This window comes from Paramormyrops kingsleyae, chromosome 3, assembly GCF_048594095.1.
Source record: "Paramormyrops kingsleyae isolate MSU_618 chromosome 3, PKINGS_0.4, whole genome shotgun sequence".
In the NCBI taxonomy this organism is placed as follows: domain Eukaryota; kingdom Metazoa; phylum Chordata; class Actinopteri; order Osteoglossiformes; family Mormyridae; genus Paramormyrops; species Paramormyrops kingsleyae.
In genome coordinates, this window is record NC_132799.1 from 4,948,423 (window position 1) to 4,976,182 (window position 27,760).

At 43.4% G+C, this 27,760-nt stretch overlaps 1 protein-coding gene and 1 long non-coding RNA gene across 7 annotated transcripts; both read left to right on the forward strand.

The window, feature by feature from the left end:
* Nucleotides 1–5,478: 5,478 nt before the first annotated feature.
* Nucleotides 5,479–20,507, forward strand: atl2 (atlastin GTPase 2). Of its 6 annotated transcripts, none has more exons than XM_072709467.1 (14): nt 5,479–5,627; nt 12,072–12,382; nt 14,019–14,153; nt 14,370–14,474; nt 14,967–15,017; nt 15,491–15,547; nt 16,199–16,291; nt 16,789–16,927; nt 17,067–17,194; nt 17,287–17,343; nt 17,841–17,912; nt 17,991–18,422; nt 18,871–18,937; nt 19,093–20,507. In XM_072709467.1, the coding sequence occupies exons 1-13, from the start codon at nt 5,555–5,557 to the stop codon at nt 18,928–18,930; spliced, it is 1,713 nt and encodes a 570-aa protein (XP_072565568.1). In that variant the 5' UTR covers nt 5,479–5,554; the 3' UTR covers nt 18,931–18,937; nt 19,093–20,507. The 6 variants fall into 6 exon arrangements, with proteins under 6 accessions (XP_072565568.1, XP_072565564.1, XP_072565567.1 ...); XM_072709463.1 differs by lacking the exon at nt 19,093–20,507 and adding an exon at nt 18,607–18,621 and having other exon boundaries at nt 18,718–18,898; XM_072709466.1 differs by having other exon boundaries at nt 18,871–20,507.
* LOC140588162 (uncharacterized) lies at nt 5,634–9,553 on the forward strand. Its single transcript, XR_011989451.1, has 2 exons — nt 5,634–6,313; nt 7,249–9,553. It is a non-coding gene; the product is annotated as an uncharacterized lncRNA (long non-coding RNA).
* Nucleotides 20,508–27,760: the final 7,253 nt, after the last annotated feature.

The following is a 27,760-nucleotide window of genomic DNA, read 5'->3' on the forward strand; positions in this document are numbered from 1 at the left end:
TTTTTTAAGGCAGCCAATAACTTTATCTTTGTCTTAAATGAAAAATTGCACATTTGCTTCAGTCAAAAAAATCAATAGATTGGCTTGCACAGACCCAAGACTAACATTGCACTTTATTGATGGGAAAAGGCACCTACAGTCCCATCAGAAGGAGATAGGTCCATGTATGGTTGCAGTCAAAAAAGAAAGTTTGCAAATGCAAAGTCTTACTGGTTTCACACCGTGCAATGTTCGCTCAATGACATTTCCATGGAACTGTGTGGCTCGTTGAAACTTGAGTTTCCTTCCATATGACCAGATCAAAATAAGTCTTACAGCTGCTGTCCAACTAATGCGATGTTGCTTCCCTGTAACCTGCATTACAATATATTTAAACAGCCCTCCCTTCTTATGTCCCTTCTCCAGAAAGGCACCCAACATTGGGCTTTTTTTATGCCTTGCACAAAAAGTTGAGACCAGTTCCTGCAGATATATTTCTGGCACATATTTAAATCTTTCACCTTTGTTACAAAACGTTGTTTAGTAGAGTTTGTCTGAACAGTGAATACAGTATGGACAGTAGAATCCAGATCTGTGTCACTGTGCAGGACAACCTTCTTCCTAGGCTGTAGCTGGCCTAAGTTAGTATGCGGCCTTCAGAGACTCTGGGACGTGGGAGCTGTCGGTTCCCAATGAACGCACCAGGAGTTTGAGAAACATTCCTTCAGAGTGCACAATGAGCCGGACTGACATGGTCCGAGTTTATGATGGGAAGCTGGCTTGCAGAGGGAAATAAAGTTAAATCATCATTAAAACTGCTGTGTATGAGACATAAGTGCAGCCAGTTTTAAGAATTTGTCCACAAAACAATTTAATGTACATCTCTAAAACTCAAGATCATCATCATGAGGTTCTCATGACGAATAATACGGAGATTCTAGTACCTATACTGGATTTTACATAGCAATAGTCTACACTACACAGTGATCAGTGGTGGTCAGAGCCATTGTTATGCCTTGTGCAAGCTACACTGCAGATGGCTGGCCTGCAAACTTCACCCCCAGCATCACCTCATACTGTGGTGGTGGGACGGGGGTGGTGATGCTGGCAGTTAGCCAAATCGATGCCCCCTCTGAAGATGCTGCTCTGGAAGATCGGCCATCTTGCCCTTGCCAGGAGCTGCCGCTGACAGTGATTCATGTCTTAATTCTTTGTTTTATCTGCACATCAAGGGGTTCATTTTCTCAGCTGGGCAGACGGCACAGCTGTCGGTGCGCATTATGATGCCGGTGTGTGCCTTTGATTGGGTAATATGTTTTAAATAGTAAATAGAGTGTGCAGGCTTCCTCAGTGCTGAGGGACTTACGGGCAGCATCCTTATACAGGCACATACTCACACACAGACGAACCCTGAGGAAACTGTGAAAGTAACGAGGTTGTATGATCTAAGGCAGAAGATCCCCTGTATAACTCTTAGTTAAGTCTGACAGAGCGCCAGACAAGCCCAAATGCAAGATTTTTCACTGACCCTCAACACCACCGGCCATCTGTGAGCTGGACTCATAGGAGCCTGATAATCAAATTCCAGAAAAGTGCAGAAAGATTTCCTTTTGCACTCACACAATCAGTAGTTCTCATGAAAAACCCATAGCATATTCAGGTCAGCTTAGGCATACTTCTTGGGCTCACAAAATTCTATTATGCCAGTGTGTTCACTTGGGACACAGTGTGGATGTCTTAAAATAAATCAGTAGTACTTCTGAGTAAACGAACCACAGCTGCAAGGCCAAATATTAGAAAATTCTATGCCAGTATTTTGGAACTATAGTTCTCATAGAAAGAGGGAAGATATTTACAGTAAAGCACAGCAGGGCTCATTAAACAAAAGCCCCAGATATGTTGGAGTGTTTTGCTTTTGCTGCTGTTTCTGTTTGATAAGCAGAGTGAGGTTTGGTGGGAAGAGGCACAATTGCTTTTCACAAACCTTTGTGTCCTTCCACTCATGTGAATTGTATAATGACATACCCTTATGTAAAGGTCATGTGACTTTTCAAGAATGATCACACCTGGAGACACGTTACCAAAGGCATTAAGAATCCCACATTGTATGTTCTGAAACCAAGCATTCAGTGAAATAAATTGTAGTTTGTCTGAATGCATTGCTGTTCTGCTGCTGTAATATATAGCTGTAGTTTCTCTTCTATACTCTGTCCATTTGTGATATTGACTATTTGAGAGTGGAATTTTACAGTGACTGCAATTCTCATGTTAAAGAACAATATGTGAATGTCATTTTAAAGCTTCTGGGTTTTATAAGCACAATGTTCCCCAATCTTATCATAACTGCAAATACATGCTTCTTATCACGGTCAAAAATAGAAAGCCATTGTGCACAGCCTTAATAGGTTCATTATAATCCCTATTTAGACTATATTATTGGCCCATATCTAAACGGGGCCAAGTTCAATGTAGGATGTCGTCCTTCAACATTATGATGTATAAGTGTATTACTGACAAAAGTGACTGAAAAGCAGAGCTATAATCAAACTTCATATCTAGGAATTTCTATGTCTGTGATAAGTCATGTGGAAAAGGAAGCTTGGTTTGTCTTTGGCTTGTATTGGCAGCTCACAAGACAGTCTGATGGGACATTTTGTAGTGTATATAATATGCAAATTCTACACAATATCCTTCCTGTAATTATAAGCATAAGTTGGAGAAATATGCTGAGACATGAATGAGTATGGAAATTGGCAGAGACATAAAGCAAGTGAAACGCCTTTGTGACAATGTAACCATAAATACTTCAGGGAGATCAATAGGTCAATAGAATATTTATCCCATTGAAATACATGTGTATAGACATTAAATCACAAAGTTTAAGTAAATGTGGTTATTTTTCATCCTCCTATGATGTTCATCCTCGTATGACCGGGGGGGTTGGCCAGCCAGTTGACCTTGGACCCCCCAGAGCTTTTTTTCTCTTTATTTGGGAGTTTTTGGTTCCACTCCTCTGTTGTCATCTGGCTTTCTTTCTTTCTTTCTTTCTTTCTTTCTTTCTTTCGTTATTTCTCCTCCTTTTTGCCTGTTTCTGTACTATTCAGTCTTAATGATGCTGTAATGTACCACAACACACCCATGTAAAGCACCTTGGGGCAAATCTGTTGTGAAAGGTGCTATATAAAAATAAATTGAACTGAACTGACCCTCTTCTTGATAAACAAATGGAAGATGGATGGATTGATGGATGTTTACAACTTACTTTCAAATATGACTTAATACATTACAGTTTAATCAGTAAAGTAATATTTATAACCAATAGCAAATGGTGATGCACCATAATTGTTAGATAAGTGCACAAGATAGATTTTGAAATAATCTATTATTACACATGGTTAAAACTGTACTGTACTGTCACATACATTAACAAATGCACTCTTTCATTTTTCACAATTGCTACCAAAAATGTGAGATTTGATGGTTCACATACAGTAGTTTACAATGTTATTTTAGTGTTGACTGTAAAAGACTTATTTAAGTGTCCTAGAATCTTTTTACTTGAAGTTGGGGGTGGGGGGGGGTCTTTCCAAAAGCCGTCAAATGAGAAAAAAGAAAAGCAACTCAAAATTAATTGCTGGGTAAGAAAGACCACAGTAAAAATGTAAATATGTGTGACAGAGGTAAGGGCAGCATGCTGATCAATCAGGCAACGGTGCCAAAATGCATCCGGGGCAGAACTGTTGACTTTTCAGTTAATCAAACAAGTTCCTCACGTCAAAGTGCCAGTTCTTTGCTAGAAGCAATTCCAGTATGCACTGTGTGGATTTCCCATTTGGAAGATTCAGCTGATCACTAGCAAGCTTATATATGTCTGCATGACATTCTGCATTGTAAACAGAAAATATCATTCCTTTCATGGGAGTCCAAATCAGGTACATTGTTCCAGGAGGATATATGGATGGTAATTAAGATACAGCTCAGTGGCTGGCTAGATGCTTATGATAAGAAATGGAATAGAACGACCAGAAAAGGGACAGAGTGATAGCAAGTGTGTGGTATCTAGATGTAGGTGTTTGCTGAACTGTGTGCCACATTAATTAATCGCTGGTGGTTGAAATAATTAATTTCATGCATGTTACCTGAACAACTTATCTAATGCAGGGTAATAGCCAATGTAGAATCAATCCCACCAAGCAGAGGGAACAATATGGACAGCATGTCAATCAATCACATGGCATGCATGCACATAAAATGAAGATGATGTACAGAGACCAATCCATCTCTGGACCGTGAGTGAAAATATACAGGAAGAGAGGAAGAACATGCAATCTCCACATACACAGAACCGGGACAGAAATGAACCCTACAATTCTTAGTGTGTGAAGGCCAAACTGATGCTGCCTGATACGTCACTTCATTTCATCTCAAAGGTTTTAAAGAAACGCCGGCAGTCTCTACAAGCCCACTGAGATTTCCTTCCCATATACCCACACAGTAACATTAAAAGTCAAAGACTTCTTATCTTCTGTAGTTCACTATGTGTGTCGTTATCATGTCATCGTTCCTGATAAGTGCAGTAGAAGTATAGTGTCATGGCCCCATATGCTTTCAAATCCAGAATGGTCTTAATTCGATAACCAAATTAGTTTCATGTAGTGAGGCTTTTAGAGCTGAAAGGTAATGAGCAACAAGAATGAGTACTTATTTCTCAAATGAGACTACTTCAGCTGCTTGTGATTGATAGGGTCACAGCCTGACATACTTTCTGTACTTGTATTTAACTGCATTTAAACTATTTTTATACTAACCCTTCTATCAAAATGCAGTGGGAGACAGTACTATTTAACTGCACAATAGGCATAGAAGTCACTGGGAAAAACAGGTGTATCTCTGAAAGAGGGAATAGGTCACCCATCAGTAAATTGTTTGTGGCCATAAGGAAGCACATCCATTTTCTGAAACCACTTATCCTATTCAGGGTTGTGGGGGTTACAGAGCCTTTCCTGGAGGCTACAGGCAGGATGGGGCACCAATCCATCACAGGGCACACTCCATTCACTCCTATGAGCAGTCTGGTAATCTCCAGGTAGCCTTGGCATGTCTTTGGACTGTGGGGGAAAACCAGAATACCTAGAGGGAAACCCCACGATAACATGGGAAGAACATGCAAACTCCACACACATGGAACCTTGGTGGAGACTGAATTCAGGTCCCACAAGTGTAAGGCAACAGTGCCGACCACTGCACCGCCATGCCACCCCATAAAGAAGTCTTTACTGTAAATATTTAACAGGTGTTTCAAATGCCACTACACCATTTGGAGCTGCATTTCATTTCAAAGTGCAAGTTAATGTGTACTTCCATGACCCCAAGCAGTTAAGTAAATAACTGATAAACACTATGATAAATATTCAGGACAGTGATTATATAATTCAGTAAGGTCACACTATCACTTTTTAACTTAGCTAACTATCCATTTGCGTAGTGCTTTAGGACCCAGCAGAAGGCGAAGGTCCAGCTCTGATAAAGGTAGGAAAGGGCTCCTGACGTCAGCTCGTTTTTTAAACAGAACAAGATGGCGGAGAAGAGCGGGCTCAGGAATCGGAATCATTTGGAACAGAAATATAAATACGACGTTTTTGACGAAGGTATGCTTTCGCATGGCGGTTTTTTGGGCTCAAAATCCCATTATAACCGGGTGATATGGTTCTTATTGACAGACTTCTCACGAAACTGCTTTTTGGTATGTAAGGTTATGTATATTTCGGCTCTCGACATAATGATAGGTGAACCTGTCTCGTTTCTGTAACAGCTCACTTAAGTTTCACAGAGCCCTGGTCGCTCTCAATCGGCGACCCGTGGGTTTTGACGGCCATGTCGCGGACTGTTGCTCGGCCTATTCGCGTATTAAGGGTTTTGGTCGCGCGGCTGAGCTCGAGACGCCGTTTAACGGTCCCCCTGCTGTAATTCCCTGGCTGCCTGGCGACAGGAGTGCGTGCTTTCTGCGGTCACGTGATTCCGCACTTGCTTGGGCTTACATTTCTTTCAAATGAATGGACGCTGTATGCATCACTTTAAAATTGTATTTCCTTCGCGCATTATACATGCTATTCAGACAAACGCATGCTTCTAAATGGCACGTTTCCCCACTGATGTCGCCTTTTTAGTTGCCGTGTTGCGATTTATTGCCTGCTTGTATCTGTGCACCTGACGCCTGTTGTTTTAAATGGTTGTTCTGTAATTAGGAGGAGCTGGCGCCGTGTCTGGCCCCGTTTGCTGTTCTTGCAGGTGTTCGAGTTTCAGGATACCCTGATTCGTACTGAGATCTAAACAGGTATAATTAGGGAGCCACTGGCCACTTTCGGTAGGCGCTTTCCCTGTTTTTTGTCACTGGGGAAATAACGTATTGAACATGATTTTCCCAATACTGTAATGCTTCCTGACTCCTTTGCTGGGTCTAGCTAATTATTTCACTGTTCTAAGTATCCCCCTTAGTGTAGTGCAGCACATTCCCACTGAAAGAGATGTGACCGTTTGCTGTCCATTTATCAAACTGGGAAAAGTAAGATGAAGGTCTGAATAACTGCGAAGTTGCTGGTTTTGTTTACCTGGAGGCTTCAGCTGCCACGTTTTTGGTGCAAACATCACATGTTTTGAATGCTGCCACTGTCTCCCTGTCAGAGATGACCCTAGGGGTCTGGGGAGGTGGGGATTCTCAAGGGGCTTTGCAGCCTGTGTTTTGGTATCTGGGTGACAATGAAATGTTGTAAAGGATTCAGGGTGAAGATGTACTAATGCTCTTGGAGTGAAGAATTGTCCAGAGTTTATAACCAATAAATAAGTAGCTAAACTTCATTCCTTTTTTTAGTTTGTCCTTTGAAGATAAATTAATTGTCAACCATGTAGGGAGTGTTATACTTCAATGAGATATTTATATTTGTACCTATATGTAGCTGTGAATGATTGTCATCTTGTCTTGGGTTTATCCCAGCCTTCATAGCTTATGCCAGGGGTCTCCAACTCTGGTACTGGAGAGCTACTAACCAGTAGGTTTTCTATCCTACCTGGCTTCTGATGAGCCACACTAGTTCTCAGGTAAATACCAGGAGCAGGTGTGGCTCATCAGAAGCCAGGTAGAATAGAAAACCTACTGGTTAGTAGCTCTCCAGGACCGGAGTTATATTGTCCACTGAGGTCTTTGTGGTTTGATGCGGCTCAGTGTTTGTAAATATTTTGTGACTTTTTTTTTTTTTTTTTTTATGATTCAAGGGCTTTGCCGTCCTGTAGAGAGACTGGAGACCGTGGGTTTGTAGGGCTGGCCTACAGGCAGGGGAGAGGAGTCGCCTGCTCCTTGCGGCACAGCCGGGGGCAGTGGCATGGCGTCATCTTCTCAAGCCTTCTGTTGGATTACCATGCACCTGGCAGCAAGCATGCCAAGCTGCCTTCTGCCTCCTGTGTAATCGGAAACAAACTGGGGAACCTCTCAGTGTTCTATCCTGGGCTTGACTTTAGTATGTGTGCACTTGACATGGACCCAAAGAATTTTCTCAGCCTGCTACCTTTTTATTAATAAATTTTGGGTGATTTGTGGTTATTATGGAAGACGAATGGTTATAAATAAATCGTTTGTTTAATTCTGTTCAGTTTCATGATTGCATAGGTAATTGCAAACTTGTGCAGCCTGCTTTGTGCCCTAACTGCATTAAGCAGAGTGGTGAACACTGATGGCATATCTGAGGCCTTGAAGCATGACAGTGAATGTAACGTAGGTCTCATTTCGCTTGACTTTTGGGCCCTTTTAACTGTAATGTGTTTTGTGTGATGTGTTGTCCTTTCTTGGCATAATGGCGTGTCGTGGTGAGCACATGCTCTCAGGCAAGAGCGTAAACGCAAGAGTGTAAAACTATGTAAAGTTTAGTATGTAAATTTTGCATGATTATTACTAAATGGTGGAAGTTCCACCATTTAGTAATAATCATGCAAATTGTTATTCTACTTCACATGTGTTCCACGGTGGAACACATGTGAAGTAGAATAACATGGAATTTCAGTGGCTTTCCCATTGGACGTTGCAGTTTATTGTACCCCTGCCCCCACGGGAGTTCATGATCATGCTGTGGACTTTGTGCTGCCGTCATGAATCGACTCCCCAGGTTGCTCACTATTCGGTCACGATGGTCGGCCCCAAGTTCAGGCACAGAGCCAGTTGCTCTCTTGTGAGTGTGCCAGCAGCTGTGCCTATTGGGCACATTGAGGGCTGACATTCTACTGTTGCTGATCAGAATAGGCTTGTGTGAAATGCATGAGAAGGCAGTATTCATGAGGAAACGAAATTGTGTTCCTTCCAAGACATTTGGGAAAGTGAAATTCCACTATAGGAACATTAGTGAATGCCTGACAATCTTCACTGCTGATTCTGTGCCGCCATTTACCATCTGTCATACTGGAATGAGGGTCATTTTGTTCTCATGTAATTGGCATGTGTTAACCTGCTAGACAGAGAGTGTCATGAGGCCAAATATCAGGTGACTTGGAAATGAGATTCTAAACCTGCCCACCCCCATCTTGTATGCTGTATAGTACTGTAAGGGTAAGAGGACCCTTGACAAAGTAAAACTAGGTTTTGGTTTTCAGTTGTTTGTCCTCCTCAAAATTATGTACAAATTACACTTTGTATTTTGGCATATTATGCTTTGTAAACAATGTTTTTCTGCCTCCATTCTCATGATTGTCTCAATTGGCTGTCACCGAAGATTTAATCTGGACTAAGTTTCTCTTTCCCCTCACTGAATACCGAACCCTTTTATCAGTACTTGTATCTGCAGCTCTGTGGTTGGGAGAATCTCCGTGGTCTTGGTTGAAATCCCACAGCTGGTGGAAACATTGATTTTTTTAAAATTTTATTTTGTACTTTTTTCTGTGCAGTAAATCCAAAGCCATTGCTAAGTCTACAGTGTTCCCTGTGCTTCACATAAAGGAGGGTGGAGGTCTCTTGTTAGTGTCTTGTTGGGTTGTTCTGCTGGCTGTGAAGTATTTGGGAGAAGGAACGATGTGTATCTTCACATTTCTCTTTGTAGCGCAGAATTTCCTTGATTTATGCAACCTGTTTCCTTGTGAGAAACCTCTGTAAATAGAAATGCCAATCAAATTAATTTCAAATAGTTACTTTGTATTCTGTCAAGCTTTTTCCATTGTTCTTCTGATATCTGGGACAAGTAGTTTGTTTTTGGTTGGGCTAAACAATTTTTACCCATTAATCAGTTCCTTAGCATATCATCATTTCAGTACCCTAAGCAAAGTTTTTTTTTTTTTTTTTTTTTTTTTTTTTTTTTTTCTCCTTCCTTCTCTGTGTTAATTATTACTTAAGCAAGTAAACCATATTGCATTTATACAGATGGATGTTGTAGGGAGTTTCCAAGACAGGGACATCTCAATTTACAACGATTAAGTTAGTGGTTACTCTGTAACGGATCTTGAGGTTTGATATTAAAATTGTGATTCATGGTCAAATTCTAAATCGCCAAGCATATTAAACAATCAGCGATTACGACATTAAACCTAAAAGTGGGTCTAATACATGTTTGTGTTTCTATTCTTAAACAGCATTTATTCTTAAATGCTTTGTTATCCAGTGAACAGGTTGTTGATTTGAGTTACAGCCACTTGCTGTGTTGCAATATGACTTTCACTGCAGCAGCAGGCTTCTCTCTGTGGGTACTTTGGGCTGCTGATGGTTTTCCGTCATTCAGGATGGCGGCCGGATTTCCACAAGCTTAATGTGACCTATCTGTGGCCAGTGTTTCTATTTATGAATGTTATGTCCATTTTATGTCGTTCTCCTTTAGTGGGATTAGAACCCTAAGCCTGGTGTGTGTGTGTGTGTGTGTGTGTGTGTGTGTGTGTGTGTGTGTGTGTGTGTGTGTGTGTGTGTGTGTGTGTGTGTGTGTGTGTGTGTGTGTGTGTGTGTGTGTGTGTGTGTGTCATAACCGGTCCTATTTCTTTAATTCGGCGTTGGCCCTGGATCAGTTTCACCAAGGTGTATTTTTAACCTACCCGTTTAAATGGAGAGTCAAGTGCTCAATATGGGGCAGAGTGTGGTTTTAATAATCTCTTCCTTGAGGGCCTCGCAGTCCTCAGGGGTCCTGCACAAACTGGAGCGCGTCTATTTTCGCATCGCCTTCCCACACGTGTTCATAAGGCCGGCAGAGCTGGCCTCCTCTGTAACTGGAGAGGGCTCTGTGTGTTCCTGGAATATACCGTCCTTGGCTTAGAGGAGATGGGGGTGGGGTGGGCTTGTTGAGACGATTCATAGTTATGACGTGACCCTCTGTCCTTCCATTATCCACAGTACTGCTAGCCAAGGGGAGGCCCCCCCCCCCCGAATATCTTTTTTGGCCTAACTCGAAGGGGCAGCCACTTACAGTTTTCTACTGTCCTGTAATGAGTTGAGTTTTTCTCTAGCTTGCTGATACAGCATGAAGGATCAGGGGTGTTCCAGCTCATGATAAATATTATCAGTGAATGTACAGAAGTCAAGGCTTTGAATATAATGTGGAATGATGTATGTGAAGAAATGGTCAATGATCTGTGCGTTATGAGATTTATAGGTGACGTCTTTGAATTGCATGCATTAGAATGCATTTGCACGTTGTCTAAGTTTTGGTGTTTGATGGTTTCTTTTACTGGGTTATTACTTTTTGCATCGTAATAACAATGTTGCCTCACACATTTTTTTTCCTTCATTAAGTGGCTTGTTTAGTGATGTGATTTTATTCAGGCATGTTGATAGGATGCTTCGTAAATGCAGCCGGGGCTGAGAACATGTGCCTGGTGTCCATGTATGTAAATTTGCTTGGCCTGCATTTTGCTGGTGTCCAGGTCTAATAAGACCCTTTCTACCCTGAGGCCTGTGGCCGATTTTCCATAATGGCTGTATTTTAAAAAGTGCATGATCAGACCTCTCCCACACTCCCTAACTCAGATGTTATATAACCAGCCTCCCACGGGAAATCGATCAGGTCATGGAGTTGGTTCTGTGGCTGTATTACTGACTTAGAGAGAAATCTCTCTATGTTTTCCCTATGTACTACATAAGGCAGTTTAAAATGGTTCCCTAGCAAAAAATGTTGATGGGGTTGGTCCCCGGTCACTTGCACTGGTTGAGCTGATAGACCTGCTGTAGAGACTAATGTTATCTTTCCACTGCTACCCATAACCGAGTCGTATCTGAGCCATACTATGAACTGGCTGTTTTCCATTGCGAAGAATGCAAGCTGTACCCGAGCCGTAACTGCACTGACATAGCCCTCCTTACTAGCAGGGCCGACAGCGTGACCAAACTGAGCAGGTTGCGTTACCATCATTTGAAATGCATGGAGATATTCATCTCCATGTTCTGCATGTGGATTTTCTGAACGAAGAAGTGTATATTCTACGTATTAGTAGTACGGCACATCACAATGTATTGATGCATTTCTGATAACTTGGAACTTGAAAATTTCCAACCTCCTGCTTGACAAAGTACTATAGAACAGCTGAATGGAATGGATTCCTAATGCAAATGTACTTAATGCTAATTCTGCTAGTGTTTGACACTTGCATAACACGGTGATTGTCAGACGTGCTAGTGGAAATTAGGATGCTGTAAAAAAAAAAAAAAAAAAAAAAAATATAATAATAATAATAATAATTGGACATAGTAAATCATGATGTACAGATTGTACACCGTGTGAACGGGAAATAAGCGCGTCCTTGGATTTACGTCACTGTCGCTCTCCAAACCCGGCAACACCTTTACCGTGCCAACTCTGCTGCAGTGGAAAACTAAAGCAAGCTGAAACTGCACTGCAACGAGTCTTTCTTGGCGGTACGGCCAGGGGACGGGTCTGTTCCTGGATGCCAGTGGGAAAGCATCACAAGGAAACAAACCCTTGAACTTAGGACTGCTTTTATGTGTGCTCCGATAAGGAATTGGCCTTCATTCCTGTTCTAATGGGTTAGTTGTTTCTCCACCACATGGACCTAAACACAAGTTGCTGCAGATACGAGTCCTTTTATTGATGAGCTCTATGGATGGGTCTTCCCATTCTCAGGTCAGTACGGAGTGGAAGATGTAGCACTACCCTGGCAAGATGAGGAGCAGGAGGAAGATGATGATGAGGAAGAAGAGGAGCTGTTCCTGAATGGTGCTGAGGAGGAGGAAGCAATGGTGGCTGGACCTGTGCAGGTGGTGCTGGCCCACGAGGACAGCCACCGGTTCGAGCTGGACGAGGCAGCCCTGGAGCGCGTTTTGCTTCAAGAGCATGTGCGTGACCTCCACGTGGTGGTGGTGTCTGTTGCGGGGGCCTTCCGTAAGGGCAAGTCCTTCCTGCTGGACTTCATGCTGCGCTACATGTACAACCAGGTGAGGTTGGTGTTTTGGGAGGGGATTCTGGTGCCCAGTGACAACTGTATTAATGTAGGTGTTACTCCTGGGAGGACAGGCTGGGCTAGTTCTCCCGCATTTTAGAACAAAGCAATTGTTTCCATCCTCTTCTTCTGTGCCCCATTTATAAAGGGTTTGTTCATGCTCTTTTTAACAAAGTCAAAGTACAATGTAGTCCTTTCCCTACACCCTCTATCTCACCTCGTCCTTCTGAGCTTGAATGACATTATGATGCGGTCATTTTGCGTAACTCATTAAGAGGTTTGACTCCCCTGAATACCTTTTGATTGGGTTTCTTTGGTAATTTCCATCTGAGGGAGATGCGTGCGAGTTGATGGTGACGGCTGATGGGGAGGCATCGGCGGATTGTGTGCGAGAAACTTGTGACTGGTGGGCTTGCTTCACGGAACCTGCTGGACCGCTATCCTTATCTCATCTTCAGGCTGGAGTTGAGCTTCTGCTCCTGTGGCCTTTGAAGCATCTGGCCGTGTCACACTGAACTGGATTGTGAAATGTTTTGTGTGAGTTTGTAACAGTGTTGCTTGTGTGTGACTTACTGGTTGTCAGTTTGTTAGCTTTGAATTTAGCAGGATCTGGACACCTGGCCATACTCTGAGCCCCTGTTGCGGGTGGATGAGACACAAGGTTCCAGTCAGGGAGTGATTCTCTGCGTGCCCAGCTCTTACTCCTTGGGTCTGCATGTCCTGACCCAGTAAATACTGTCTGACTGGTGGATTCTGCTGTCTGCTGTTGGGTCTTTGAGTATAAGCATCTCATTTGACGTGGAGTTTAGCATGGTAATAATGAGCCTGTTTTCCAATAAGGCTATGAGAATAGAAGTATTAATTGACTCGAGCATTGCAGGGCATAGGCTGTTGGCCTTGTTTTTGTTTCTGCCGGTCACGCTCTGGCTGTTGGCGCAGACAAAGCCATTCCTGAAGTCAAGTTGGCGTGCGCAGCATTGCATTCACATGGGACCTGTGGCAATGCAGGTGGCATGAGGAACAACCAGTCTGCACCTGGCTCAGAGTGCACCATGTGTTAATTCACTGCCCTAAGAACAAGTCTTGCATTCTGAAACTCTGAGGAGTTCCTGAAGTGGCCACTGTTAGTGCCACAGGATGGCAAATTACAGCCATACCTGGGCTTAGGTGTTTGTGGATTTTCAGTGTCATTTGGATAGAGCCAGCGAGCCAGCTTTTTATCACAAGGCAAGGTGATATTTCCAGTGCGAATAATGACTTTCAATCAATCGAGCGCTGGAACATTAAAAAGCCGCAGACGATGCAGGCCTCTGTGGGTAAGGTTGCTCACTGCTGGCTTGGAAAGTGTAGATGAGGCAGCTTGGTATGGAGGCATCGATTTAATTTCATCATTGTGCACCTTGCAGTGAAACCTCTTATCACACCGTACAATGTGGCTTATCTTTAATTCCAGCAAATTGTCTGGTTGATTGAAGCTGTTGTCAGAAGCCTGTGCTGGGACTGCTGATCTTTGAGGGGGAAATGTCAGACCACTGCCCTCTAGTGGTGATTCTGGCAAATGGTCCTGTCTGGTGTTAAGCAAAACATTCCTTTCTCTCTTGTGCTGCCCTCACACCATGTTTCTTCACCAGTCATCCAGCTTCTGGCTTGGGGGTGAAGAAGTCCCCCTGACTGGCTTCACTTGGAGGGGCGGCTGTGAGCGGGAGACGACGGGGATCCAGCTCTGGAGTGAGGTGTTTGTGGTGGACAGGCCTGATGGGAGCAAGGTGAGCCCGCCTCCTCACTGGGAGTACAAATCCAGACCATGATTTACTTTCAACCAACCAGTTGAGCATAAAGAGTCACAGTCACAGAGTACTCAACTGGTTGGTTGAAACAAAATCTTGGTCTGGATTTGTACGTTCAGGACCTGAAATTTCCACCTCTGGGTTTTATAGTGTCACAAGTAGGATCCTCAATATTGCACTGTTACTGCCCAACAGGTGGCGGTTCTTCTTGTGGACACCCAGGGAGCTTTTGATAGCCAGTCCACCATCAAGGACTGTGCCACAGTGTTTGCCCTGAGCACCATGACGAGCTCCATACAGGTCAGTTTAGAGAGTGAATCAGGGTTGCCTTGTGCGCTCTGGTAACTGAGCTCCTCTTGGATAAAGTGGCATTTTATTCATCCTTGGCTGGGTGGTTTCCCAGACTGCCTGCCTGCAGTTTGCTGTATTTGTTAAAGCATCAGCTGTAAGTGTAAATGCATGATGACCTACGCAGTTTGATTATAATCGGTTACCATATAACAAGCCAGTCTGTCTTAAAACAGAGGAAAATCTAGCCACAGTTCGAAAAGAACTCATTTGCTTTGCTTGAAATACAACAGCAGAGGACGGGTGGTATCTCAGCTATTAAATTATACTGCATAATGGGTTGCACCCTTCACCAAATGCATGACATCTTGGTCACAATTACTGCTGCTGTAGAATTGCCCGACTACAGATTCTTTAATCCTCTCACCCTTGTGCTCTGAATAGTACTTGTTTCTGCATATGAATGTTAATATGGGACCTAAATGCGAGCTGAATGTTTTTCAGGTATACAATTTATCCCAAAATGTTCAAGAAGATGACCTTCAGCATCTTCAGGTGTGCAGAGTCTGATGTTAAAAATGCATCTTCTCATTAATAGTTCAGAAATCATCTACACTTGAAAGGTAGATCTAGTGGTTTGTATGTGAACTTAATGCTGAGATCGAGGGAATGTACAGTGTATAATTATGAAATATTCAAGTGAGAAACTGCTCAGGCAGTACACTAGAAATGTATAGATCTATACCACCACTTAATGTAACCACTTAATGGGGAACACAGTGTTCTTATAATTACATAAGGGTGCTAGTTGGATAAGTTTAGAAATGCCTTTGAAATGCATGATGTCAGTCGTGTCTGCTGATGTTTGTGTTTTTCTAACATTTTGAGGGAAACTGATCATCTGGTCATGTAGGTAGTGAGTGATATGGAGGAGTAGCATCTCCGCAGTATGGGGAGTGAGTGCCAACCGGCAGGCCCGCGACCGTTTGTCTTCTGACATCGCTCACTGTTGTCCTTTCCTCTCAAAGCTCTTCACCGAGTATGGACGCCTTGCCATGCAGGAGATCTACCAGAAGCCCTTCCAGGTGTGTCTCTTGCTGTGTTTCTAATGCTGCGTTCCATTTGAACTTGTAACTCAAATTCTAAGTTCCTGGTCGGGAATCTCGACTGGAACGCCCTCCTGAAGTCGGAATTCTGACTCGTGAACTCTGAGGAATCGACACAACCCCGAGCTCAGAATTCAAGATTGCTGTGGACATGTTACTATGGAGTTTTATGCTCAAAACACCACATTGAACTGATATTGCTATCAATTAATCGGGCTAGGACTGGATTACATGCTTAGTTGGAGTGTGTGTGTGTGTGTGTGTGTGTGTGTGTGTGTGTGTGTGTGTGTGAGTGTGTGTGTGTGTGTGAGTGTGAGTGTGAGTGTGAGTGTGAGTGTGAGTGTGAGTGAGAGATATTACCAGTTCTAACCTCCGAGGTAAACAGAATAACAGCATTAATTAGTGCCTTTTGCTTGACCTGAATTTGTGTACTAATAACCTGGTGGTCCTATAGTAATTTTCCAGACAGTTGCTAACTCACCTTTGTTAATTCCAGCTTCAGTAGGATATGAATGTCATGTAACATGCTGCACTGACACCCTCTGAATTTGGAGATGCTGCACGGGACATATTGTACTCTGTTGTGGTTGAATAAAAATCCATCTGAAGTGCTTGTTCTCCACTCCTCAGACCCTCATGTTCCTCATACGCGATTGGAGTTACCCCTATGAGCACCCCTACGGTTTAGAGGGGGGAAGGAAGTTCCTGGAAAAGCGTTTGCAGGTGAGCAGGCACTCCGAGGGCAGCTCCGATCGGAGCAGGGAAAGGTCCCTCCGAGGGCAGCTGCAGAGCAGGCCGAGAAGCTGTCTGATCGGAGCAGGGAAAGGTCCCTCTGAGGCAGATGCAAGAGACAAGCAGCTTGAAAAGGCTCCCTTTGGCTGGCATTTCCAGGGCCTGCACTAATTGGTGTCTGAGTTTGGACACGGACCCATGACAACAGTAACAGAAGGATGAATAATGAGTTCTGATAGGTCCATGTGTCTGGGTAACAGTTCATGGTTTTAGTGGGAGTGGGCTGCTTGTAAGTGTGGCTGCAGGAGGAATACTGTTGTGCATGTAGTTTCCTGCTAAATCTTAGCCTTGGTCAGATATATCCTTATCAAGTGAAACCGAACAGCCACAGAATCCTATGGGCTTTGGAAGTGTTTATTGGGTTCGTACATATCGACCTGAAGAAGCAGGTGTCTGTGACATTTGATGGAATTTTTTTCATGTGCCAGGTTAAGCAAAACCAACATGAGGAGCTACAGAATGTCAGGAAGCACATCCACTCTTGTTTCTCAAACATAAGTTGCTTCTTGCTTCCACACCCTGGCTTGAAGGTCGCCACAAATCCCCACTTTGATGGCAGACTGAAAGGTGTGTAAAATATTACTGTCAGGTGCTTAGGGCCTTCTTGAGAGAGGGGTGTTATTTGTGGAAATGAAAGCAAGTATGTGGCGCAGGTTTTGACCAGACTTGAATATCATGGATGCTTCAAGGTCTTTTTGTCTTGCAGATATCGATGATGATTTCAAGACGGAACTGGAGAAACTCGTACCATTAGTGCTCTCCCCAGAGAACTTGGTCGTGAAGGAAATCGGTGGATCCAAGCTGACGTGTAGAGACCTTGTGGAGTACTTTAAAGTAGGAGTCTCTTGAAAAAAGTATAAATATTGCAATATGATCTGAGCCACATGTGTTGAAAAGTGCCTAATAGGCTTTTTGGTGTGTTTCAGGCATATATAAAAATATACCAGGGTGAAGAGCTACCTCACCCCAAATCCATGCTGCAGGTATGTGAACAGTGATGTATCTAGGTGTTGAAGGATGCATGTGTTCCTGCCATCCCCAGAGTTATCAGTGATGAGCATCTGCAGGTTGTCAGCCTCCTGTCTTCAGCCTTTGTTGCCCTTGATGTAACGTGGCCCTGCTGTGTGTGATGGTTGTTTTGAATGCTGATGTGTGCTGCATCATGTTAAATGGTTGCGCGATGCCAGATGCGACAGCTACATTGTGCTCTACGTTCTGGGTCAGAACTGGGCTAGTGAACTTTGATACCGACGAGTGAAGATGTTCTGCACTTAGGCAGTCGTCGTCATTGATATGCACATGTTATGGACTGTAACATGATGACTGCCGGGGATGATGGCAGCTCATTGTGTTGTTGATGAGTTGATAGCTTGGGATGATAGTGGGTCGTGTTATAGGTCCAGCTGAGTTTGAAGCTGTTTTTATGGCCTTATATGAAAGCTTGTCCTCAGCCCATTTGCACGCTGACCTGTCCATACAGGCGACCGCCGAAGCAAACAACCTGGCTGCTGTCGCTGGAGCGAAAGACCTGTACAACAAGAGCATGGAGCAGGTAAGCGAAGCGCCTCTGCTTGCCTGTAATGTCTCCAGTAGCGTGCGTGAGCCTGATGGCCGTCACGTGCCTCCTCAGCTCTGTGGGGGAGACAAGCCGTACATCGCTCCCACTGACCTGGAGCGCAATCATGGAGAGGTGAAGCTGCGCTCTGTGCAGCAGTTCTGTGCCGTGAAGAAGATGGGCGGGGAGGAGTTCTGCCGGCGATACCGGGAGCAGCTGGAGGGCGAGCTGGAGGAGGCCTACGTCAGCTTCGTCAAGCACAACGACGGCAAAAACATCTTCTACGCCGCGCGCACGCCTGCCACGCTCTTCGCCGTCATGTTCGCCATGTACATCATCTCGGCAGTGACTGGTTTCATCGGCCTGAACTCTATAGCTGGCCTGAGCAATCTGATTATGGGGCTGGCGCTGATGTCGCTCTGTACCTGGGCCTATGTGAAGTACTCGGGGGAGTTCCGGGATCTCGGCACCGTCATTGACCAGGTGGCCGAAACCTTATGGGAGCAGGTAGGTGTCAGCTTGTCACCCCACACATTCACCATGTATGTCTTGATCCGATGCCGTCGTAGGTGACAAGTGGAGGATGTCAGGAAAAAAATTAATGACTGCCTGTTTTCAGTTCCCTTTCATAAACCAACTGACTAACAGTTCTTGTGTGCTTCTCATAATCTGTCTTTTCTTTCTGCCTCAGAGGGCTCCAAGAAAGGTGAGAGGAGATGCACAGCTTGTGGCTTTCCTGCTTTATTCTTCCCTGCCTTAAATCTTGCTAATGCCGTGCTAACTGGTGCCACTCCCGTTTCAGGTGTTATCCAAAGTACTAGAGTCGGCAGGAAGTCGAATGGTTTGGCGCCCTATTGTGGCAGCACAGAGGAGGAGACTGCCCTCCAACAACAATTACAAGAAGAAGAAATAGTTGTTGCTCTTTCTGTAGTTAAGGATTTTTTTTTTTTTTTAGGATTGTCAGTGTGTGACTGCTGGGGGGGGAATAATTGTCTACCTGATTCACAACATTTAGACCACAGGTTGGCACCATTCTAAAAGTATTATGCCTCTTGTATGGTGGAACGCCGTGTGCAGCGTTGTCTGCATAGCATTGACCTGCCCTGTTCTTGTCCTCATCTTTTGGTTTTTCTCATCGTCGCCTCCATGTGCTTTTTGTCCCGTTGTCACCCTTCAGGTATTGAAGCCCCTGAGCGATCACTTTATGGAGGATAACATTAGGCAGACTGTGGCCAACTCCCTCAAAGCCAGCCTGACTGAGCAGGGTCTGCAACAGGGCAAGCTGAAGGCCAGCTAGCAGCCGGGCCCCATGTAACCAAAGTGTCTTTATTTTCAGCAATCCTTTCCTCACTTGATAATGTAGAATACTGATGGAGATGCTTGGTATGTTGTGAGTAGCCTTTTCATCTGTACAGCCCTATTGCGATGGGATTCGTCTAACATGGGGACGTAATGTAATTGGAACGATTACCAGCGAGGTTCGTAATTTTAATCTAGTTCAAATCTGGCATGTCTGTAATGATTACAGCCCTCCACAGTAAAAATTCAGGAGCGAATTACCTTCTGTATTTTAGTGAATACAGACTACTTTTGGTAATAGTTCAGTCTGAATCGTCGGTTGGTAAAAAGGTTGTGTGTGTGTATAAAGGTACACCCCTATTTTTGTAAGGTGGAAACGCCATTTATCTGCTAAAAACGGAGCTCGAATGTGGTACTGGACTTCATCTCTACCATCACCTAGAGCCTCTTCTATGCAAGGTTTGCAATAGCTGCAGAGCAGTACAGAACTACTGAATAATACAGTCGGCCCTCCGTATCCACAGGTTCAACTAACGGATAAAAAAAATATATATATATATATATATAAAATATCCACATTGTTCCAAAAAGCAAAAATTTTGATTTTTCCCTGCTCTGAGCACCCTGCTGAACCTACACAAATTCAGTGATGTGGAGGCATGCTCTGCTCTACTGTTCTGAACATGTACAGAGTTTGTCATTCTCTAGATACTTTACTTATAATTTACACATAAATAGTTATAATGTGGAGATGATTTAAAGTGTGTGGGAGGATGTGTGTAGGTTATATGCAAATACTATGGCATTTTACCTAAGCGGTTTGTGGATTTTGGTACCTGCCGGGGGTCCTGGGGCCAATCCCCCACGGACACCGAGGGCCGACTCTACACCAATGTCTAAGGTGCTGGGCGGCTGGGAAGAAAGTTCCGTGTTTCCGTTTCATTACTATGTTATGGGATTGGTCAGCCAAAAATGCTGTAGTCAGTTGCTTTATAGATGTGCTAAGAGACTAAATCTGGATGGGGTTAGTATCTGTGCTATCTTTGGTAATTTGGGGATGTTACATGCATTTCTTATCCTGCCCAATTAGGGTTTAAGTGTCTTTCTGAGAAAGGAGATGGTTCAGATACTATGTGGTTCTACTGTCAGTGTAGGTTTGAGTACTTTGTATGGCAGCATTGCAATCAGAAGGGTTCATGTAAAAGGAAACTGGCTTGAGTCCCAACTTGTACAGTCATGTATCAAGCAGGGCATGTATATGAAGTATAAATAAATGATTTTGTATGAAATTAAGGGCAGCAGACTAAAGCATGGGAGGTCTGTGACTGCAACAACCATCCTAAACCCCATACACTCATCACATAGTGGCTGAGGTGGGAATCCACCAATTAGACACACAGATGGGGGGGGAATGATCTGTGAATTGAGAGACACACACATGGGGGGGGGGGGGAATTGAGAGACACACACACGGGGGGGGAATGGAGAGACACACACACGGGGGGGAATGGAGAGACACACACATGGGGGGGGGAATTGAGAGACACACAGGGGGGGGGGGGGGGGAATGGAGAGACACACACAGGGGGGGGGGGGGGGGGGAATGGAGAGACACACACAGGGGGGGGGGGGGGGGGGGGAATGGAGAGACACACACAGGGGGGGGGGGGGGGGGGGAATGGAGAGACACACACAGGGGGGGGGGGGGGGGGGGGAATGGAGAGACACACACAGGGGGGGGGGGGGGGGGGGGAATGGAGAGACACACACAGGGGGGGGGGGGGGGGGGGGAATGGAGAGACACACACAGGGGGGGGGGGGGGGGGGGGAATGGAGAGACACACACAGGGGGGGGGGGGGGGGGGGAATGGAGAGACACACACACAGGGGGGGGGGGGGGGAATGGAGAGACACACACACAGGGGGTTAGGGCTCCCCCTGTTGGGCACACCAACATCTCTTCCAGCAACAACCCAGCTTTCCTTGTTGGTCTCCCATCCAGCTACTGGCCAGGCCCAAACCTGCTCAGCTCCAGGCAAGTTACCCAGTCTGACCTGCAGGTGCTATGGCTACTGGCAGGTTTTCTTTCATTGAAGAGCTGTTGATGTAGAATCACATGAACACCATGCGGGAAGACAGACCTACGGTTTTCAGCAAAAGAAATCCAAATTAGCCTCCTGGGTCAGTAAACATGCAGCACCCCTGAAGCTGGGGCTTACAGACCTTGCTTGAGGGCCTGTGACTAGTCTGCCAAGACCAGGGCTTGAACCAGCAACCTTCTGATCACAGGCACATGACTTAGCCCACTGAACCACTCCTACAGTTCTCACTCCTCTCCATTACATAACCAAAAACTCTTCATTACAACAGAGGACTGATAAGGGAATTATTTACTTCTCTGTCCCCCTGAATATTTTACTTGTTTTACATTATGAACCCTTAAGGCAGCTCTTACTGCAAACATTGACACACAAGTGTACATATAATAAGAAAAAAAAGATTGATTTTATTCAACTTTTATTGATCCATGTTGTTTTTCCTTGTTAAACAGCAGTTCAGCAAATAATTCAAAGGGAATTCTTGCTTGCGTCCAAGTTTCTCAAACCAAAACTACAAAGGTGTTTTCATTGGGGGGATGTGACCTGAATCCTCTCCATCACAGTCCTGATAAAAGCATTACAATCACAATTGGATGGCAAACGTCTATAAGCTAGAATGCATAGACCCCAAACTCATGACATTATATACCGGAACCTTCTTGCCCTGAATTTAAAATACTCATTACAGAAATTAATGGTAATGGTAACACCAACCCCAGAGGCAAAAGTCGACAGTTTAAACAATGAGGATGTATAATTTGAGCCCATCTTCAAACTAATTTAAAAAATTGATATGGTACGGTAATGAGTACGAGAGAATGACCCATATAGTTCAACTGTTTTAATTATACAGTAATTTGATTCAATAGTAAAAATTCATTATTTACGTTTTAATGCTGTGTGATTAATCCTGATTTAATAACAAAGATTTTACAAAATGAATGTAATACAAAAATAAACCAGAACCACAATAATTTATTTTTGCAATGCACCCGCCAGATCATCTTCCTTAAACTTAAATTACTGCATTAAATTCGGGTTATTCCTGTGAAGCGATGCCACGTGCCCTTGGCTGGGACTGCCCGCTTTAGGATGTACTCACTATCAGATAACCGAGTATTTCTCACTAGCACATGTCATTGGAATCAGATATTATTCTCTACAAGGTAAATTAAAATGGTTGTACAAGCTTAACATAGTACAGCACACTTTTTTCTTGGAAATTGGTTACTTTATGATCGGCCATTCTATTGCTCAGCGTGCCCGTATAGCGGATGTTCGTGTTCAGTCTAATTAAATTCCATCAAAGTCACGTGCAGGTTCGGCAAAGTACAGTAAAGTACAGTTACAGTAAAGCTGTGGTATCTGGCACAATTGTAAAATGTTAGGAATTTTTATGACAGTAATAAAGTAAACTTTCGCCGGCATTAGAAAACAGTCGAGCTTTTGCATCCAGCCGGGATAATTACAGTTGACAGGTATCAGTTTTAAATTTACTAATTTTTGGGTGTTCCTTTGGGCGAAGTAGGGCTTTGGGTGGTGGGGGGGGGGGAGGTGACAACTCTTTTAAAACAGTTATATTTATTAACAGAAACTACTGGTCTCACACTAGCAACGCCACAGACCGGGAATACAATTTACACAACACTCAGTTACAGACTAACAGAAGACATTTCGGTTACGACATTTACTATTCAAGGGAATATAGGGATACACATACTGATTTACAGTATTTAAAGTGCGGAGCAAATTATGCCTGTAACAACATAATTAGTTAGGCTGACTAACCCCACGGCGTCATATTATGCCAGCCAATCATGGAGAGTGGGGGAGGGATCATCATAAACGAAGTTGGCCTCGAGGACGCTATACCGACGGTGCGCTGAAACGGTGATCAACGATCATACCGCGTCGTTCTGCGACCCCCGGTAAACCGCACAAAACAATTTCCTCCCTGATACATTCCTTTTTAAACTCTTCATTGCCCCCTTCTGGATATTAATTGTTACTGGCGCAACATCAGCAACACAACAGGTATCTGGTCATCACTGGACACCGAATAAAAGGAAAGTTGTACAGTTAAAGGATCTTTAACTACACAGCATATGTAAAGACAAATAAATAGACACAAAAATAATATATATTAACTTAATTACGGGGGACCCGAAGTCCAGGACCGATTTTAATACCATTGGGGGTGTTTCTTTTGTTACTGTAACAATAAATGACTCCTTATCGCTTGCCAGAAATTAAATATGGACCTTTGTTGCACATTTCACAAATTATTGCATACTGAACTCATATCACAACATAAAGAATATTTGAAAGAGACGGAAAATTATGAGATATATCTGCACAACTCATTCAATATCAATTTCTGGCCAAAAATTTAATTTAAATTAAATATGGACCTTTGTTGCAAATTTCACAAATTATTGCATACCGAACTCATAAATATCACAACATAAAGAATATTTGAGAGATGCAAAATTATGAGATATATCTGCATAACTCATTCAATATCAATTTCTGGCCTAAAATTTAAATCAAGTGAAGTACATTATTAAATTAATTGAGCTAGACAAAATGTCTGAAACTAGCCAGCAAGGAAACTAGTGAATTAACATGTGATTCAGAAGAAGAAGGTGGTAATACTGTAACTCTAAAAAACCTGAAAAACAGAGTTTGGAAACCGGTTTGGAGTTCACCGGGCCTCGGTGAAATTCTAAGCGAATTATCATAATTCCCAGCATGATTAGACATTTGTATACAGTGCAAACACGTTTACAGTTTGAACTAGTAATTTCAAATACATTTTAATATTACTTTCAGATAGTAATAGGGAAATGTAGGACACGCCTTTCGTGTGTACTTAAGAACCACTATTTCCGGGAACATCAGGTTTTTTATTCAGTTGGGGTAATTATACAAAATTAAGCACAATCGATTATTAATTCCGAATAGAAGCTTCTCCGATTCCCAATTTTGAAGACTCAAAAATATGAGGGGGAAAAGTGGTTAGACGGTAGTATAAATGACAAGGGATTTTGATACATTCAACTTAATTTAGTATTATCTTGCTGGCAAGTATACCTTTTAAAATTATATACACAACAGCATACCTCATTTATGTTTTGTGTGCAGACGTAGTACAAAACTAACATTATAGGACGCTTATTACAATATACTGTGCGCATAGTAATTACCTTGAGCATAAATATTTTGTTCGCTCAGGATAAATTCTTATGCGCACAAGATAAAAACTATAATTTCTCGGGACTCCGCGGGTTCCGCAATAATTAGTGTCACTGTACACGTTCGTTGCGTTTCTGGTTGTGATTAACCTAGGTTACGTCATAGCGGCGCGACAAGGCTGTCCCTACATTTGCGTCCCAAGATACATTGCACGGATTTTTATCAGGACTACAAAGGCTACAGCCCCTAAATTGGGCCAGAGCTTACGTCTAGTATTAAACTCACTCCTCCTTTTTGGTATAGCAGACGCGATTCTCGGAAAGGACGGAAAATGTAAACATAGTGTATCACCCAGCCGCCTTGCCGTAACAAACCCAGACACCGAGGATGAACAGGAACGTACCACAGTGGCCGGCCTCGGTGACGTGACCAACAGTGTCCTGCATGCGTCTATCCAAATCACCATAATTCTCATAATACATTAGTTATTTATGCAAAGAGGAAAAACTTTTATAATTTAAACTACTAATGACATTGCCATGCATTTTAATGACAGCGAAATAAAACATAGAAATAACATGTGACATTGTTCTCCTGAGCATTTCAAAACCACCACTAGCTGGAACGTCAGGCTTCCGCATCGCTTCCTTCACACTACGTTCTGTACTGCAGATGGCGCTCCTTCAGTCTGAGTAATTTTCCGTGAAGGGACACAATTTTTGAGTTATCGTTAATTTTTGGATGCCCTACGATCGCCGTAGTCGGGCATAAGTTATAATTTTTTTACTAAGGGAATAGGATTGTTTAGTCAGAATCTATGAAGTAAATTAACTGTTCATCATCCTTCTTCATTTGCACAAAAGTTAATATTTCTCCACATTCTACCTCATACTGTAATTTTTGCCTATTAAGCTCTTTTGCACATCTTCAATTTGCACAAATGCACAATTAATAATTCTCGACATCTGCACACTACACTTCAAAGTATTTCTTTACTATTTTTTCTATTATATTGTACCCTGGCATTTTGTGTTTACAGCAATGAAAGAATTTCATTGCACAGAGAAATGCACTTTTCTGCTGCACATACGACAATAAACGCTTTGAATCTTGAAGTCATTCAGGGTCGGACTTATAGGTCACTCCTCATCCATACCTTATGAGTCACCTGGGGCTCCATGAAGGCAGTTTCCAGAAATTACAATAATGGCTACACGATCGTTTGAATTGTAGCAACATGTATATTTGCAATTTTAACGACAGTTTTCAGAATAGACAAAGTTGTTCCCCGGTCCCAGCTGTAATGGACTACTCGTACTTTGAGACTTAATACTAACCAGCTTTCTTTTCACACCGGAGTGTAGTGCAATGGCATGACACGCCGTTTTAGCTTTAGCTCTGAGAAACAGACAGTAATTATGTAATTAGCATTAAAAGATAAACAGATTTATAAATAATAAAAATTGTCATTACAGGACGCACAAAATTTCTGAATGTTTAAAAATTCCACCTAGAAACAAGTTGGGCAAACCGGCCACTTCGTATGACAGAACCAACATTAACTGGGCACCAGCATCGAACTTGAGACACAGCAGTCTATTAGCTTAGCATCACAGATTAAGAGAGGAAAGCAAAAAGAAGCTAAATGAAATGAAGCTAAATGAAAGCCGCACACCCAAGGATAAAGTAAATCGATCAGAAGTTTACGTTTAATTGCTTTTATTTGTTAATCTATAATCATGACGTTTGAAAAACCATATAATTAACGATATACTCACAACGGCCAGCGGGCGGCTCACAATAATTTTGTTTTCAATGGGTGTGGGTCACGGCCAGTAATGTCATTTCTCTATTTATATAGTTTTTATTTTGATTTTAACTAAAGTTACTTCGTGTCACTGAATCTAGTTGCACCATGATGGCGGCCCATTGCGCAATATTATCGCAGCCCTCCTAGTGCGCCCCTAGTGGTCTGGCGCCCCCAGCAAATGCCCAGGACTCTGCTTGGGGCTATAAATTTAGTTCTTCCACTGTATACTTTTGGGCTCTTTTTGTTGACCTTTTGGCCCTGATTACAACTCACCTCACAGGAGGTTCTAGTCTATGTTTTCGCTTGTATTAAAGTCATATTTGACGGAGTCCTCCTCTTCCAAGAACCGCTTGTGCTTTATGAAAGGGACGGAAGAGTGCTTTGTTGCGGGAGGAAGGACCAGGACCCGGCAAAGGCAGGACAAGATAAACACACACTGACTGCATTCACGACAAAATGACCAGCTTGAACCCGCCAGCCCCCGAACCGGGAAACAAAAAAGCTAAGTTTCCTGTTTAATCATCCGCCCTGATAATTCTGATGGCTAAAAAACCACAACAGCATCCCCCAGTCGCTGCGGTTCTCGGTGGCCACAGTCACGTGACCAACAGTGGTCCACGTCCATCTATCCAAATGACCATAATTCCAAACATGCATTAGTCATTTGTACAATGGAGAAATAATTGTACAGTTTGAGCTACTAATTTCATATAGTCATTTAAATATTACTGCTAGATTAAACATTGAAATGTCATAGGACACAAGTGTTTGTGAATTTCAAAGGCACCATTATCGGGAAGGTCGGCCTTTTGCATTGCTTCCTTGCCTAGCAGGACCTATATTCGTGTTTTGCTCTTCAGTCTGGGTAATTTCCGTGAAGATCAAAGAGTACATTTTTGGATTTATGGTCGGGCTTGTAACACGTTCAAAGCTAAGCTGTTCAGGTCCAAAAACGTACAGGGAAATTTTGAGGTTGGTGGCAGGATTGGCACTACAGCCACCGGAAAACAAGCACTGGTCCATTCAGACTAGTGTGGTGCTGCGGTACCACCCACTGCATGGTTACAGTCAGGTTCTCATCCCTAAGGTGGTTCCTCACGCGGTGGGTGCGGCCTCATGTTGTGATCAGCACACACCCCTTAGCTCTACCTCTCCTCTATAAAGTGGGTGGCTGATGATACGGAGATACAACGGGGCAGTGGAACAGCTGGTATCTACCCCATAGCCCTGAGGGCTTTAGCGTGTGAAGGAAAGGTGGGCAAATCAGTGATAAATAAAATCCAAGGTGATCATTTCAGCCAAAACTTATTCACCACAGCCAGTCCACCATGTTAGAACTGGTCTCTTACACACACGGGACACCTCTGCTTCAGCCCGGCCAAGTTGCCCCCAAATCACTTCACGCAAAGACCGTAAAGTATCATGTGCCTAGTAAACTGAGC

What these genes read in the sequence shown, in the direction of transcription:
- atl2 (XM_072709463.1), top strand. Translation starts at nt 5,555, where the DNA reads ATGGCGGAGAAGAGCGGGCTCAGGAATCGGAATCATTTGGAACAGAAA. An exon ending in ACAGGCCTGATGGGAGCAAG is followed by an intron (nt 14,154 to 14,369) that starts GTGAGCCCGCCT and finishes ACTGCCCAACAG; the next exon opens with GTGGCGGTTCTTCTTGTGGA. An exon ending in TCTACCAGAAGCCCTTCCAG is followed by an intron (nt 15,548 to 16,198) that starts GTGTGTCTCTTG and finishes TCCACTCCTCAG; the next exon opens with ACCCTCATGTTCCTCATACG.